This window comes from Polypterus senegalus, unplaced genomic scaffold (genome assembly GCF_016835505.1).
Source record: "Polypterus senegalus isolate Bchr_013 unplaced genomic scaffold, ASM1683550v1 scaffold_4864, whole genome shotgun sequence".
Lineage (NCBI taxonomy): Eukaryota > Metazoa > Chordata > Cladistia > Polypteriformes > Polypteridae > Polypterus > Polypterus senegalus.
In genome coordinates, this window is record NW_024377998.1 from 85,485 (window position 1) to 100,099 (window position 14,615).

At 40.1% G+C, this 14,615-nt stretch overlaps 1 protein-coding gene across 1 annotated transcript; it reads left to right on the plus strand.

Moving 5' to 3' along the window:
• The first annotated feature begins 7,827 nt into the window (after window positions 1-7,827).
• LOC120519519 (tripartite motif-containing protein 29-like) lies at window positions 7,828-13,077 on the plus strand. The gene is made up of 2 exons (XM_039742496.1): window positions 7,828-8,466; window positions 12,958-13,077. Exons 1-2 carry the CDS (start codon window positions 8,233-8,235, stop codon window positions 13,060-13,062), a joined length of 339 nt encoding a protein of 112 aa, XP_039598430.1. The 5' UTR covers window positions 7,828-8,232; the 3' UTR covers window positions 13,063-13,077.
• Window positions 13,078-14,615: the final 1,538 nt, after the last annotated feature.

A 14,615-nucleotide genomic window follows, 5' to 3' on the forward strand; every position in this document is an offset into this window, starting at 1 on the left:
CAATTTATAAATTGGTATGCACTGTCAGTTAATGAGATCATTATATTTTCATGTGGTATGCTCCTTTTAAAATATTTTTTAACATGAACAAGTGTCCTTATAACTGTTATTTTAAAGATCCATAACACACAGGCAGACAGAGAACTGAGTAATAGAGAGACAGACAGACAGACAGAGAAGTCTCTAGATATAGAAATAAACAGGGAAGGCAGATGTACTGAAAGAAAAAAAAAACCACCCCCCCAATGTGACTCTAAGTAACAGCGCAAGTGCAGACACAAACCAAGTGTAATCAAGAGTCGCAGGTTCGATCCCCACTCAATCCTATATTTGCCGTTTTCAGCAGTAAGCTGCTCTTTTTGTTAATATCACAGTAATTCCTCGCTATATTGCGCTTCGACTTTCGCGGCTTCACTCCATCGCGGATTTTAAATGTAAGCATATCTAAATATATATCACGGATTTTTCGCTGGTTCACGGATTTCTGCAGACAATGGGTCTTTCAATTTATGTTACATGCTTCCTCAGTTTGTTTGCCCAGTTGATTTCATACAAGGGACGCTATTGGTGGATGGCTTAGAAGCTACCCAATCAGAGCATGTATTACGTATTAACTAAAACTCCTCAATGATATACGATATGCATCCCGCATGGTGCTTGATTGTTTGCTTTTCTCTGTCTCTCACCCTCTCTGACATTCTCTGCGCCTGACGAAGGGGCTGTTTGCACAGAGGATACGGACACTCCTCTACAAAATGCCGCTTTATCGCGGTGCTTCGGCATAGGCTACTTAAAAGCACGTATTGATTTTTTGATTGTTTGCTCTTCTTATCTCGCATTCTCTCTCTTTGACATTCTCTGCTCCTGACGGCACTCCTTTGAAGAGAAGATATTTTTGTATTTTTTTATTTGTGAGAAAGAACTGCCATCTCTGTCTTGTTATGGAGCACAGTTTAAACTTTTGACTAAAGGGTGTTATTTCATGTCTAGAGGGCTCTAATAATGTGAACAGTGTGGGAGAATTTATAAGGGCTTAAAATATATAAAAATAACCATACAAACATATGGTTTCTACTTCGCGGATTTTCACCTATCACAGGGAGATCTGGAACGCAACCCCCGCGATCGAGGAGGGATTACTGTATACAGTACACACATACACTTGGTTTAGCGTATGTACTTGTGCTGTTACTTAGCGTCAGATCATTTTAGCGCGTTAGCTCATTCAGTGCAGCAGGAACAACACACATGTTGATCTTTTTTTTCTTTCAGTACATGTGCCTTCCCTGTTTATTTGTATATCTAGTGACTTCTCTGCCTGTCTGTCTCACAATTACACAGTGATCTGTCTGTCTGTGTGTTATGGATCTTAAAAATAACAGTTATAAGGACACTTGTTCATGTTAATGTTAAATGATGTTCTCAGTTGTTAAAAAATATTTTAAAAGGAGCATCCCACATAAAAATATAACAATCTCATTAACTGACAGTGCATACCAATTTCTAAATTTTATGTCCGTTTGAGGTTAAAAAGAAAAAACACATTCTCTCCAATAAGGAAACGAACTCAGGTCTTTGAGACACGGCAAGCTTGCTGTGCTTTGAGTCAGCAAATCTTACCAATAAGTCACAGAAGCTGTTGTATTATTCGTAAACCTTTTGTGAAAGTGTTTATTTGATGTTTGGACTTCATGCTTCACACATTCTATAGTTTATGCCTACATTTTGTAACATTTATTACTAAAATATGAAAACGTTTCTGTTTTAACAATGTGTTTACACAGATTACTGTAGAAACAGAAATGAAATGCGTGTGTTCCAAACAACGATCTATTATTTCCACTCTAAAACTCCACTTCACTCCAGATAATCAATCAAGGCATGAACTGAGAGAAGTTTCTGCACTTTCTAAGTCGGTGGGGGGATGGAATAGCTGGCTGCTTGCAGCTTGTCTTTATCAGCACATTTATAGGACAAAGGACGCTAGTGGAGAGGTGCGAACGGTTTTAAGGTGGGACGGATCTAGAAGTTTTTTCGTAGACTCTGGTAATTCTAGTGTTAAGGAACATTGAAATATCTTCATAGTACATGGTTAATTATTCTATCCATCTATCCATCCAGTGTCGCACAAGCCCCAGCAAGCATACAGCACGAGGCAGGAACAATCCCTGAACGGGGCACCAGATCGTCACTAGCATTGCGGCACAGTATTCTCACATGTTTAATTATTAACAATATAGATTATGTAAATGATGTTAACATTTTATCTATATAATTTAATAAATATATTTGGCTGCATTTCATCTTAAAAATGATATTGTCATCATAAGTAAATACACGCTTTATAAAGTGGCTCTGGTTATGCAATATTATAACTGTAGTGAAAGTTTACAGTGAGTTGATTGTACTAATAAGTACAAACAGTTCTACAAGGAGAACTTGATGGACTGATTGAGTGTGTTTATATTTCTTGGGATGAAACTCTTTCTGAACTGTGAGGTCCGTACAGGAAAGGCTTTGAAACGTTTGCCATGTGAGAGCAGTTCAATAGACAGCATGGCTGAGGCAGCGTGTGCTTGATGCTGTATACCGATAATTCTCTTTCTCATCTTCTGTACAGCTGTGATTCCCCACTCTGATACAGTGATATAAATACTCTCAGTGGTGCAGTGAGGGTAACAATGCTAAAGCAGCTATGGCATTTGGAATAGTTTGGCCATTCCATGGACCATTATATTGTTACAGGTTAATTACAATCAAATGCCTTAAATTAATAAACAATATGTGGTTAATTTCAGTGTATATGATAAAGCCGCGTCAGGGATATGGATCTAAAAAAGAAAGGGAAACCACACCAAAAAAAGCACTGCTTTGACACTGGGGGCCACCAGTTTGCAAAACTGAGCCGAGAACTTGCGTATACCAGGGATTGAGCTACCGTGAAAATGTGTGTGGCTTTATGCCAAGTTTAGGCTTTATACATCATGATTTGAGCGTGGAAGTGTTCTTATGCAACATTTTTATGCGTACGCACTGTTTATTCAAGAGACCCTTAGAGAGGGCATCAGCACAGTTCCTCTCCGTCGCCTTGTTGTCTTTGTTTTAAAAGGACGGAACCATGGTCCAGACAAAATAGACTTTCCATTTGGCGGAACAACAGCCGTCATGGGACAGGACACTTCACCCCACAAGTCTCAGCTGAGGGAGGGGCAGTGTGACAGGCAATCTCAGCCATTACCCGGTCAGAACGTCACCTGGATGGATGGACTGGGGGAGAGAGCATCTGTGATAGATAGATAGATAGATAGATAGATAGATGAAAGGCACTATATGATAGATAGATAGATAGATAGATAGATAGATAGATAGATAGATAGATAGATGAAAGGCACTATATGATAGATAGATAGATAGATAGATAGATGAAAGGCACTATATAATAGATAGATAGATAGATAGATAGAATGAAAGGCACTATATAATAGATAGATAGATAGATAGATAGATAGATAGATAGATAGATAGATATGAAAGGCACTATATAATAGATAGATAGATAGATAGATTAAAGGCACTATTAGATAGATAGATAGATAGATAGAAAGATAGATAGATAGATGTGAAATGCACTATATAATAGATAGATAGATAGATAGATAGATAGATAGATAGATAGATAGATATAAAAGGCACTATATAATAGATAGATAGATAGATAGATATGAAAGGCACTACCCTATTCGGATCAGATAGATGATAGATAGATATGAAAGGCACTATATGATAGATAGATAGATAGATGAAAGACACTATATGATAGATAGATGGATGAAAGGCACTTTATAATCGATAGATAGATAGATAAACTTTATTAATCCCAAGGGGAAATTCACATAATCCAGCAGCAGCATACTGATAAAAAAACAATATTAAATTAAAGGGTGATAACAATGAAGGTATAACTGACAGACAATAATTTTGTATAATATTAATGTTTACCCCTCCCCCCGGGTGAAATTGAAGAGTTGCATAGTGTGGGGGAAGAATGATTTCCTCAGTCTGTCAGTGGAGGAGGATTCCTGTGACGCATTTTACCTCCCCTGGACACTAGAGGGCAGCCCTCCAAGGTGGCTGTGGTACTACGGGTTCAAGCGTCCGGGATTCCACAAGCTTATAACACAAGAGGTAATGTTAAATCAAGCTGAAATAGTGGAAATCGGCACACAAATCAAGATCATTGCTCTAAATGTTGATGAGCCCACATATGTGAATCACAAGTGATATCACTGTATCAACACACAGGTGGTCACAGGGGCAAACTGTATTATAGTAGCCAGCATACGACCCTGAAGACAAGCGATGCTGGGTGGGTGATTGACTGTGAAATGTCACACAGGTACACTGAAATGTGCACTTCATGAACCTCTTAACATTCCTGTTACACTTTATAAGACCAGAAAGGTTTAAAGAGACAGGCTGAGACTCCTGGAGCATTTGATAAATAGAACCACACAGAAGAAAATGGGGGGATCATGGAGAGAGGCACGGCACACAACTCTGGAAGATGATCAGTGACACTGGAAGAGTGAATGTGACTTTAGAAACAGCGTAACATACAGCCATGGCTGCGTTCAGTAACTGATAGTTTATGAGGCGTTTGTCATGGCCACAACAGCAGGAAGGTGGTTCTTCTGAATGTACAGCTGTGGATCATTGAATGTTTAATATATGTGCCTGTTATCGAGCTTTACTCCTAATCAGTGCACACGCGTGTGTGTCTATGTGTCTCGGCCTTTTTATTTTGTTGCAATTTTATTCTTTGTGTTATCACAAAGTTAGAAAAATGAGTGCAGCTGAGCAGTATCCCACCTTATTATGTTTTCTTCTTCTTCATTTTCTATTATTTTAAATATTATTATTATTATTATTAAGCCGTAAACATTAGTATTAGAAAAGTACAGAAGGTCATAATGAAACCTACAAAACGCCTTCATGAGTGAGAGTTTGTGGCTGATCGTGATGTCACTCATCCTCAAACATGAACTTTTACACCTAGCTGGTAGTGAGTGTAACACTCCTCATAACTACTTCTCATGTCCTACCATGTAGTAGGACAAACTCTTATCTTAGTCAGACATTTAGTGCAACACCTAATTGTAATTCTGAGATGCTTGATAAAGATGGACGTAGAAGAAGATCATAAACAAAACTGGCACATTGATGATCAGAATGACCCATCATGACAGTACATTTCAGAAAATGCAGGGAGAAGTTGCTTCTCATATTTCCAAAATGACACAATTCAAAGATCCAATAGAATATCAACTCCTAATGAACGTTCTTCACACTCGAGGCCCTGATAATGAAGTTTCTCAGCTGTGTTGATCTACAGAGAAGTCTTCTGGAAGTCTATCAAATCCCTAATCTTTCTTTTCTCTGTTCTTCACTTCTTCTCCTAAGTGCTGTTTGATCATTTGAATGCAATGAATGCTTCACTTCAAGCTTTTTGGCTCTGGCCAATTCAGATGTTACATACCCTATATCAGTGCTTGTTCATTCCTTACCAAATCAAGTGAATTTTAAATTTCAGAGGCTCTGAGTTAATTATCAGCCTCATCGCGACTTTGAACTTGAACCTATCACTCGATGAATTCCCTTTGCACTCATTCCTGGTAAATTCACTTCTGATTTAAATTTGGTAAACTTTTACTGAGCTATAAACCCATCCACTCGTTGATATCTTTGTTTGTTTGTTTCTTTCTTTCTTTCTTTCTTTCTTTTTCTTCCTGTCATCTCTCAGTAATTTGGTTATGTTGGTTATATTTTTTTTATCTCACTGCCACTTAAGTCCACAATTACAAACACACTACAGAAATGTCTCCATTACTTGAATCCTGTTAAGTCACAAGACCTTCACAAATGCTTCTTCTGTTCTTACTGACACTCACAAAGCATCAGTCCGGCGGTCATTCACTGTGTGCAGTGTGGCGTATCGTCATGGTGGTCACATCGATTATGAATATGAAGGATTCACAGGTCTTAAACACGTCTGTGGTAAGCCACCTCAGACCACCAAAGTGAAGTTCTGCTAGCAGGCCATATTGCAGAGATGAATAAACACTTCACTGATGCTTAGTAAGTGTTATGAAGACCCAAAGAAGTGTTTCTTGTGGTCTTGTCACATAATAGTAAATGAGTAGTAGACACATTTTGGCAATATCTAAACTGAATTATTACCAGAAAGGTCTCAGCAGATAAAATTCACAATTCTACAGTTCTGTCCTCTTTTCATTTCAGATCTTAGGAAAATAATATTAAAGAACACAAGCAGCTGAACAAAACAATGACAACTTCTCACCTAAACGCAGGCCCTGATCTTTCACTGTGCAGACCTCTTCAAAGATGATGCTGCTTACGTCACACAGAGAAACAACCAGAATTGAAAGACCCCACAGGCAGTGTGAGGGCACCATAGCAGGGCACATTTACCTGAAATACCCCACACTGTTGTTAAAATACGACCTTAAAAGGCAGAAAACACTGAAACAGATTGAAGAATTAACAATGCGTATGGTCAGCTGATGCACCTTGAAGGACTCCAGAACTCATCTCCACTTAGATACAGCACTGCTTCACATACAGCATAGAAGATATTGAGACTGAACTACTGAAGGCACCTGAGCTCAGAACGACTTATTGTGTACCTCAGCATCTTAGAATCGCATCTCAGGAAACAATTAAGAAAATCAACTAATAAAGAGAAGTTAATGAAATAACAGAAAGAGCAAAAAAGACAAAAGAAACTGTGAGTGAAAATGAGGTCCCAGGGTCTGGTGGGGTCTTATCGGAGGTTCATGCCTCAAAGCTTGGGGTCGGCTACACCCTTTGCTGAAGTGATGAGACAGTGGGCACAGACTGGCTGTGATTTGGACTGTCCAGCTAGAGGCCTCTTTCAAAGCCTTTAAGACAGATTCAGGTACCTCCACTGAGGGCTCTCAAATTCCCCAGATGGACATCCGTGAGAAATGACAGCAAACAGTGTTGTCCTGGAGCTTTGATGGTGTAGACTTCCTTACTGTGCACATCAGCTGCCAATCACCACCCTGAAAGGCTGTGCTGCCACAATGGGTTAGGTGGGTATTGTCACAGTTCAACCTGATGAGACAAGAACCTTGTAGTAGAGACAAAGAGTGCCCTCCACCACAGGGAAAGTTCTCTGTTCTAACCCCAAAATGACGACATAGAACTGTACTCACCATTGGACATCATCCTTAAAGGCTTGGTGTCATAAAACTGTTCATCTGCACTAAGCTACATCAGAACTCTAAGTAGCAAGTCAAACAGCCAGCTGAAGACCACCTTTGTCATGTTTGGTTGTGTCCGTGTAACAGGCTCAAGACCGGGTCAGGTAAACTCTTCACAAGCCTTCTATTACCCAACACTATGCATCTAAGGAGGCCGAGCTGACTGTGACGTCAGGTGGTTAAAATTCTAAAGTAAAAAGCTGAACTGAAAATCCAAAAAAATATGAAAATCTGGAGAACATCCAGCATCTCTAATGTGGACTTCAGTGTGTAATAAATAAATAATATATACTGAAATGAATTAAACTTTATCAGACACCGCGGGACAGTGCATCTTGTCTGTCAGTGTATGTCATGTTGTCACATTGTGATCTTCACTCTCTGGGCTCCTGTCTCACATTAACTGTTCACCCTCAGTGTCTCCTCAGATGTTCTCTCTGTCAGCTCTCAGGTTTCTCTTTAAATCTCCTCCTCCTCCTCCTCCTTCTCACTGAGCACAGACAAACTTTCACTTTCATTTCTTCACAAGTCATTTCCTTGTTTGTCTGACTGATTCTCTCTGCCTGTTTCTCCTCAGACTAATGATGGCCGAAGCCCAGCTGTGTGGATTACAAGATGAGATCACCTGCTCGTGTGTCTGGACATCCTGACTGACCCCGTGTCACTGCATTGTGGTCACAGTTTCTGTCTGAAGTGCCTCACTGACTGCTGGGATCAGAGCCAAGTGTTCAGCTGTCCTCAGTGCAGAGAAATCTACAATCTGAGGCCGCAACTGAGAAGAAACACTGTGCTGAATGAAATCATAGAGAAACTAAAGAAGACAGGACTCAGTTCTTCTCCATCTCAGAATTATGCTGGCCCTGGAGATGTGGAGTGTGACGCCTGTACTGGGAAGAAGTTCAAAGCGGTGAAGTCCTGTCTAAACTGCATGATATCCTTCTGTCAGCCTCACCTGCAGCCTCACAATGAGATAGCGGCCTGGAAGGACCACAAGCTGGTTGATCCTGATGGAAATCTGAGGAGGAAACTCTGTGCAAAACATCAGAGAAGTCTGGAAATATTTTGCAAAACTGATGATTTGTGTATCTGCATGATGTGTGTGGTGACTGGACATAAAGGTCATGAAATAGTGGAGCTGGTGTCGGAAAGAGAAGAAAAAGAGGTGAGTGGGATTTGGTGTTTAATTGAAACAAATTAAATAACAAGAGTTAAGGGATTTATAAATGCAGTGTAACAGAGAAATCTCTTCATCCATCTTATAAACCTGATTTTCCAAGGACTTAGAGTAGTGTGCTGAAGCCTATCCTGGTGAAACCTTGGGCAGGGCATGAAACAGTCCAGGATGGGATACCAGGCATTACCCATGAACAGCCGAGTGAGTTCATTACGCCAAGCTGAGTATTTGTCTGCTCTAATCAGTTTGTCTTTTGAGTATCTAATGCTGTGGTGGACAAACTACAGAAACTACAGAACGGGTCCCTGGCAGGGGTGTGAGTGGCATGTGGGCTACTCACAGAAATATCTAACATTCCAGCCCTCTTAAGGTGTGTTTAGCAGGATCATGTTACAGCAAGCATAAGCACAGGAAGTCACCAGGCAGTGTCATTAAAAACGTCATTCAATACCCCAGGCTTTTACCAAATGAATGGAGACAATCCAGGGTGCTGCCACATACACAGTAATTGTGTTTAGCTGCTTACTTCCATTGTCTTCTTTGTGCATTTTTAAACAATTTAAATGCGCATGTGGCTGATCTCAGGCCTTTTTAAGAGACACGTCAACCAGACGATACTGCACTACAGAACCAAGTCTAAGATTCTTACAATGAATTCAGCTCAAATATTTTAATGTAGCATTGCTGTAGATATTCTCATTGTAATTTAAAATAAGTAATCGTGCACTTAATTAGTGATTATTTGTGATCATTAAGTGCAGTAGAAAAGATATTTTGAATGTTAACACCCTGGTTATACCAGCTAATGTCTGATTGTCAGATGAACTTTGACCTTCACCAGTGTGATAAAAGCCCACCAAGCCCAGCAGGTGTGTAAATAACTTGTGAAGATGCCCGTTTGACCATCAATGCCAGGGGTGTCCAGCTCCAGTCCACAAGCACTACGGTGGCTGCAGGTTTTCATTCTCACTCTTTTCTAAATCAGTTACCAGTTTGTGCTGCTAATTAACTTCTTTTGTCTTCATTTTAAATGACTTGTTATTTAAGACTCAGACCCCTCAATTAGAAGCTAAACATAATGGGATACAAAATGGGCCAACACATAACCAGCTCCCTGTGTCCGTCATATAATATCTGAACATAAAGAAAGCTGAAGGTCTCCTTCATGTTGATCTGCTCAGGTCCACAAAACACTTGGGCTTTAAGAACAAAGAAAACCAACAGTTTGGGAAATGTCTGCCTTTGAGGAAGAGAGGTGACAAGCCATGGGATTAAATCACAGGTTTAATTAACAACAAGAACTGACATCTAATTGAGAAACTGGCTGGAGTTTGTGGCTCTGAGTTTGCTGTTGGCTCCTCACTTCATATCTCATTTGTGTTTGAATGCCATTTAACAATTCAGAGAAACAAGTCTTAAAAAACATAGCAATGAAAATGAGTGGAAAAGAAGTCAATTAACAGCAGAAATTGGTCACTGGGTAAGAAAGTGGCAGCAAGGAAAACTGCCAGTGCAGCTCTCCAGGATCGAAGTTGTACCCCCGTGATCTGTGCCAACATTAAAACACCCATCATCTTGAGATCTTAATGTGCACTCAGGTTTGTAAGTCATGATTAGTTCAGACAAGGAAGCCGGACCTCGGCTATTTAATGCTTTATAAGTTAAAAGGAGGATTTTGAAATCTGCCCTAAACTTAACCGGGAGCCAGTGTGAGAATTTAAGAACTGGAGTTATGTGTTCGTATTTTCTTGTTCTTGTGATAATTCTTGTGGCAGCATTTTGGATTAACTGGAGGCTGTAGAAAGAACACTTTGAACAGCCAGTGAACACCACATTGCAGTAGTCAATCCTACTAGAAATAAATGCATGAATTAATTTCTCAGAATCCTGTTTATTTAGAAAGCACCTTAATTTCCCAACATTTTTAAGATGGAAGAAACCTGATTTGGACAACTTTATAATGTGTGCTTTAAATGACATGCTAGAATCATCATGACAGTGTAGGCTCTAGAAACTTGATAAGTAACTAGGAATTGATCCATCTAACCTTCTGAAAGACCAGAAATGAAACGAGAACATTTAAAATCCAGCCCTGAATGAATAATGTTTCCTGGGAAATTCTGTTGAGAAAAATTAGATCAATAAAAATCACAAGCTATGTGCCTTTCTCTACGGGAAAGAGGAAAAAGATCAAAGTAAAGTAACACAGTGTGGCAGATGGCCGGGGTCCATGACTGGCCCGGACGCCCCTTTGTTATAAGTTTGTGGGAGCAGCCATAGACTGTTCAAAACCTCCCCCTGGACGCTAGATGCTCGTCCCCTTGGGTTGCAGCAGTGCCTTGGTTTCCCACAGGGCTCCATGGGAGTTGGAGTTTGGAGCAGCCCTGTTGGGTCCCGCAGGCGCCGCCAGGGGGTGCTGCAGCTGGAACTCCTGATCCCTTGTGGGCAGCGTATTCACCACACCCGGAAGTGCAGCCGGAATTCGGAAATCAAGCACCTGGAGCACTTCTGGGGGAACTATAAAAGGGGCCAGCAGCCACCACTACTAAGGAGGTAGAGTCGGGAGGAGGAGGACGAGGTTGCCTGAGAGGAGTGGTGGAGGAAGAAAAGAGTGCTGTGTTGTGCCTGTGGGGATTAAGGGGAAGACGTGTCCCACAGGTAAAGAAAAATAAAAGTTTATTTATTTTACACAAGCCTCAGTATCCATCTGTGTTGGATCAGGCCCCCATATAGCACCTTTTGTTATAATAGATTTATGCGTTTTCATTGTTGTCCTTTGTCTGTATATACTTTTAGACCTGCAGTACTTCTTCTGTTATCCTTATGTTATTAGCATGTTACATTTTTTCATTGGGATTCATTTCCGAGGTGCTCTGTGCATGAAGTTTGTATGTTCTTCTTGTGTACACATTGGTATTCTTTCAGTGCGCCAGATTCCTCCCATAATCCAAAGTCATGCATGTTAGGTGGGTTGGGGTTGCTAAATTAGCCTTTCAGTGTGTGTGTGTGTGTGTGTGTTGTGTGTCCTGTGATGGACTGGCACCCTGTCCAGGTGTTGTCCCTGCGTTGTACCTGATTAATAGACTCCAGCTACCCCACCACTTTGCATTGGATAACCAGGTTAAGAAAATGGCTGTTTGGATCATTTAGTGCAGCACACGTGTTTGGGTTATTTGATGATAAATATTCTAACAGCAGGTCTGAACCACAGACATAGGAAGTGAAAAGTGATTTGTGTGGACCTTTGACAATTTATGAACTTCAGCCATAAACTGAGCAGATCTCTTCATAGTTCTGGTGTCCTGGCTGGAAAGTGGTACAGAGACCTCCGGCACTGGATTTACTGTTTGGTAGTTTCATAATTTAATACATTTTATTCTGCAGTATCTGAGTTTCCAGATGTTTTATTATTTTTTGATGTAAAGTAAGATCTTGACAGAGGAGTTAGATGAGGATATTTGTGAGCCTTATTGTGTAAATTTAGGTTTGGTCTTCATGTCTACATGTGGATTCTGCAGTTGAGAAGTCTTTGTGTTAATAAAATTCATTTTCAGTATTTCAGTTTACAATATGAAAACAGACAGGGTGGGGGGTGTAGATTACACCAATGTTGTTATGATTGTATTTGAATTCCTGCCTATCCACCTTTGGAAGCTGTCAATGCTAAAAGGTATTAGAAGGGAAAGGTTTAGAAAAAAAAAGTTATTTCTTTATGTTATTGATATGGTGCTCGGTATCTCAGATCACAGTCACGTGTATTAAATCTATTGAGTGAATATCATGACAGTCTATTGAATAAGAGTGATCTCCACTCTGTGAATTCTCTCACATGACAAACCAAACCTGATCACTTTGTGTGATTGTCTCTGAAGATTTTGTTCTCCATGAAAACATGAGATCAGTCATCACTACACAACACATGGGTAAACAACATAAAATACAAAAATATAATTTATAGTGCAGAGTGGACCATTAAATTTACCTTCTTACTGAACTGATCACAAACACGTCTTAGTGGCTTCACTTATCTCAACTGACTCAGAAAAATGACAAAACACATCACAATGTTCTCACAAGTCTAACTTTGGTTATCAGATGATGTTGTTGGTCCTACCATTGCTGCCACTACGTGTCCATGTCCTCCTGGGTTCTGAAATCCCATATCTTCTACATCTACAGTGTGCCTTCAAACTCTTTTATTCATTTGTCACTCTCTTCAAGCTCAAACTCCATCTTCACTCTTACTGGTAAGTTAAACTTTTCTTTTAATCTTGTGTTGCTATTCATATTTATTGAGTCAAATCTGTGGATCACCTCGAGTGTCAATATGAAGGCAAGTGTGACAAAAAAGTTAGTTGTGCCACAAAATGCAAAACAAATGTGTTGTAAAAATTTCAGGTTGCACAAAGAGAACAAGAACTCAAAATGTGAAAGTAAATGTTGATAAGACCATGTGTGTCCTCTTGTGTGTCCAAACAGAAACAGTTGGGGAAAACACGGAGTGAAATCAGGAGGAGACTTGAGGAGAGAGAGAAGAAAATGAAGGAGATGAGAAATGTGGTGGAGCAGATAAAAGTGAGTTGAATTAAGACGACCCTTCAAATTATGGACATGAGAAATAAATGAAAACTAGAAAAGCCAGCAAAGCTTCACTGGTGATGACGTGTAGGGCAGGCAGAAGGACAGAAGACATTTTATTTTATCATCCATGGTATTTCACAGTCAACAGTGCTTCTTGTTATTTCATTGCAGATTCAGACAGTAGGACCCTAAATTAGTGAAACCTGAACTCACCCGTCTAAACCCATGCTGACCGCTCACTAACACTCCTTTTCTTAACATGTGTTGCTTAGTATTTTATTTATTAATGATAGTAAAAAATAGATACATGTTAATCTTACAGGTATGTGTTGCACCTTCTTATCTCCTCAGTCTTCCTGGACTGCCACAAGGCACAAATAGACTTTTTGAGATGATCACTTTGTCAGTTCTGCTCCTCAGCTTTATTCTTTAAGTTTGTCCGGCTGATCTGGCACTCTGTAGATAACAATGACAATGACAGCTGTCAGCCAGGAAGGTGACACACTACATGAGTCTCTGGAACAAACCTTCATCTCATCGCCCCTAATATTTGAATCCCCAACTATCACTACTTCCCTCTTTCAGCAGACTAGTATGGATGTTAACCTTTAGGGTTTTTCATTCCTGCTTGGTATCTCAGGAATAACTGAGTCAACTCCTAGAAATGTAAGGTTTTGAAAACAGGTGGACATCTCCAGCTTTGTGGTTAATGAGCTTAGACAGTGTGTACTGCTTACCTTACACTTACATCAGACTGTGACCTACCTGTCACTGCTCTAGCCAGTGTTGTGTCCTATGCCACTTTGGAGTGCACACTAACACCCCCTACAACACCTGGGTGAGCCATTCAAATATAAGCCATAGTAGCAAAGGCTATCAGTAATAATAAAAAAGTTAATAAGTGAACTAGAAATGAAGACTCAGCCCTGAGTTTGACATTGGAAAAAGAGGGACAATAAATAAGCCAAGAGTTCATGAAGTGAAATTAAATCAGAATTCCTTACCAACCTCAACACACTTGTGTGTTATATCTCCATTTATGTTTGATATTGTCATCAACAGGGAGCATCAAACCAGAACAAAACTACCCCACACACGTCTCTGGTTCTAAAGACTCTAATTTTCACACAATTACCTTCCATCACACAGGCATTTGTTTACAATACCCAAAATCATCATCATCTTCATCATCATCTTCTTCTTCTTCTCTAATTCCATGTCCATTTCACCTGGCTGGGCTGGAGAGACAATTTTTACTAAGAGACCCAGTGGTACTTCCAGTACATAAGAGAAACACGAGAGAATCCCTTCTGTGTTAGAGTCCTCATAGGATAATGGAACTGTCCCCTCAGTAGGTCCTTCTAATATCTCTAAAGGACCTCTAAAGGGCTGACTGTTCAGATGTCATATCCCATTCACCCTTGCAGACACCCTGCCACACAGAATACTAGATGAACATGTTGTCCTGGCTAATAATTCTCTGACTGCCCTCCCATTATTCTAGTCTGTTGTTTCAGTGAGGTACCACCAAACATCTTGACCAGGATGCCAGCCAA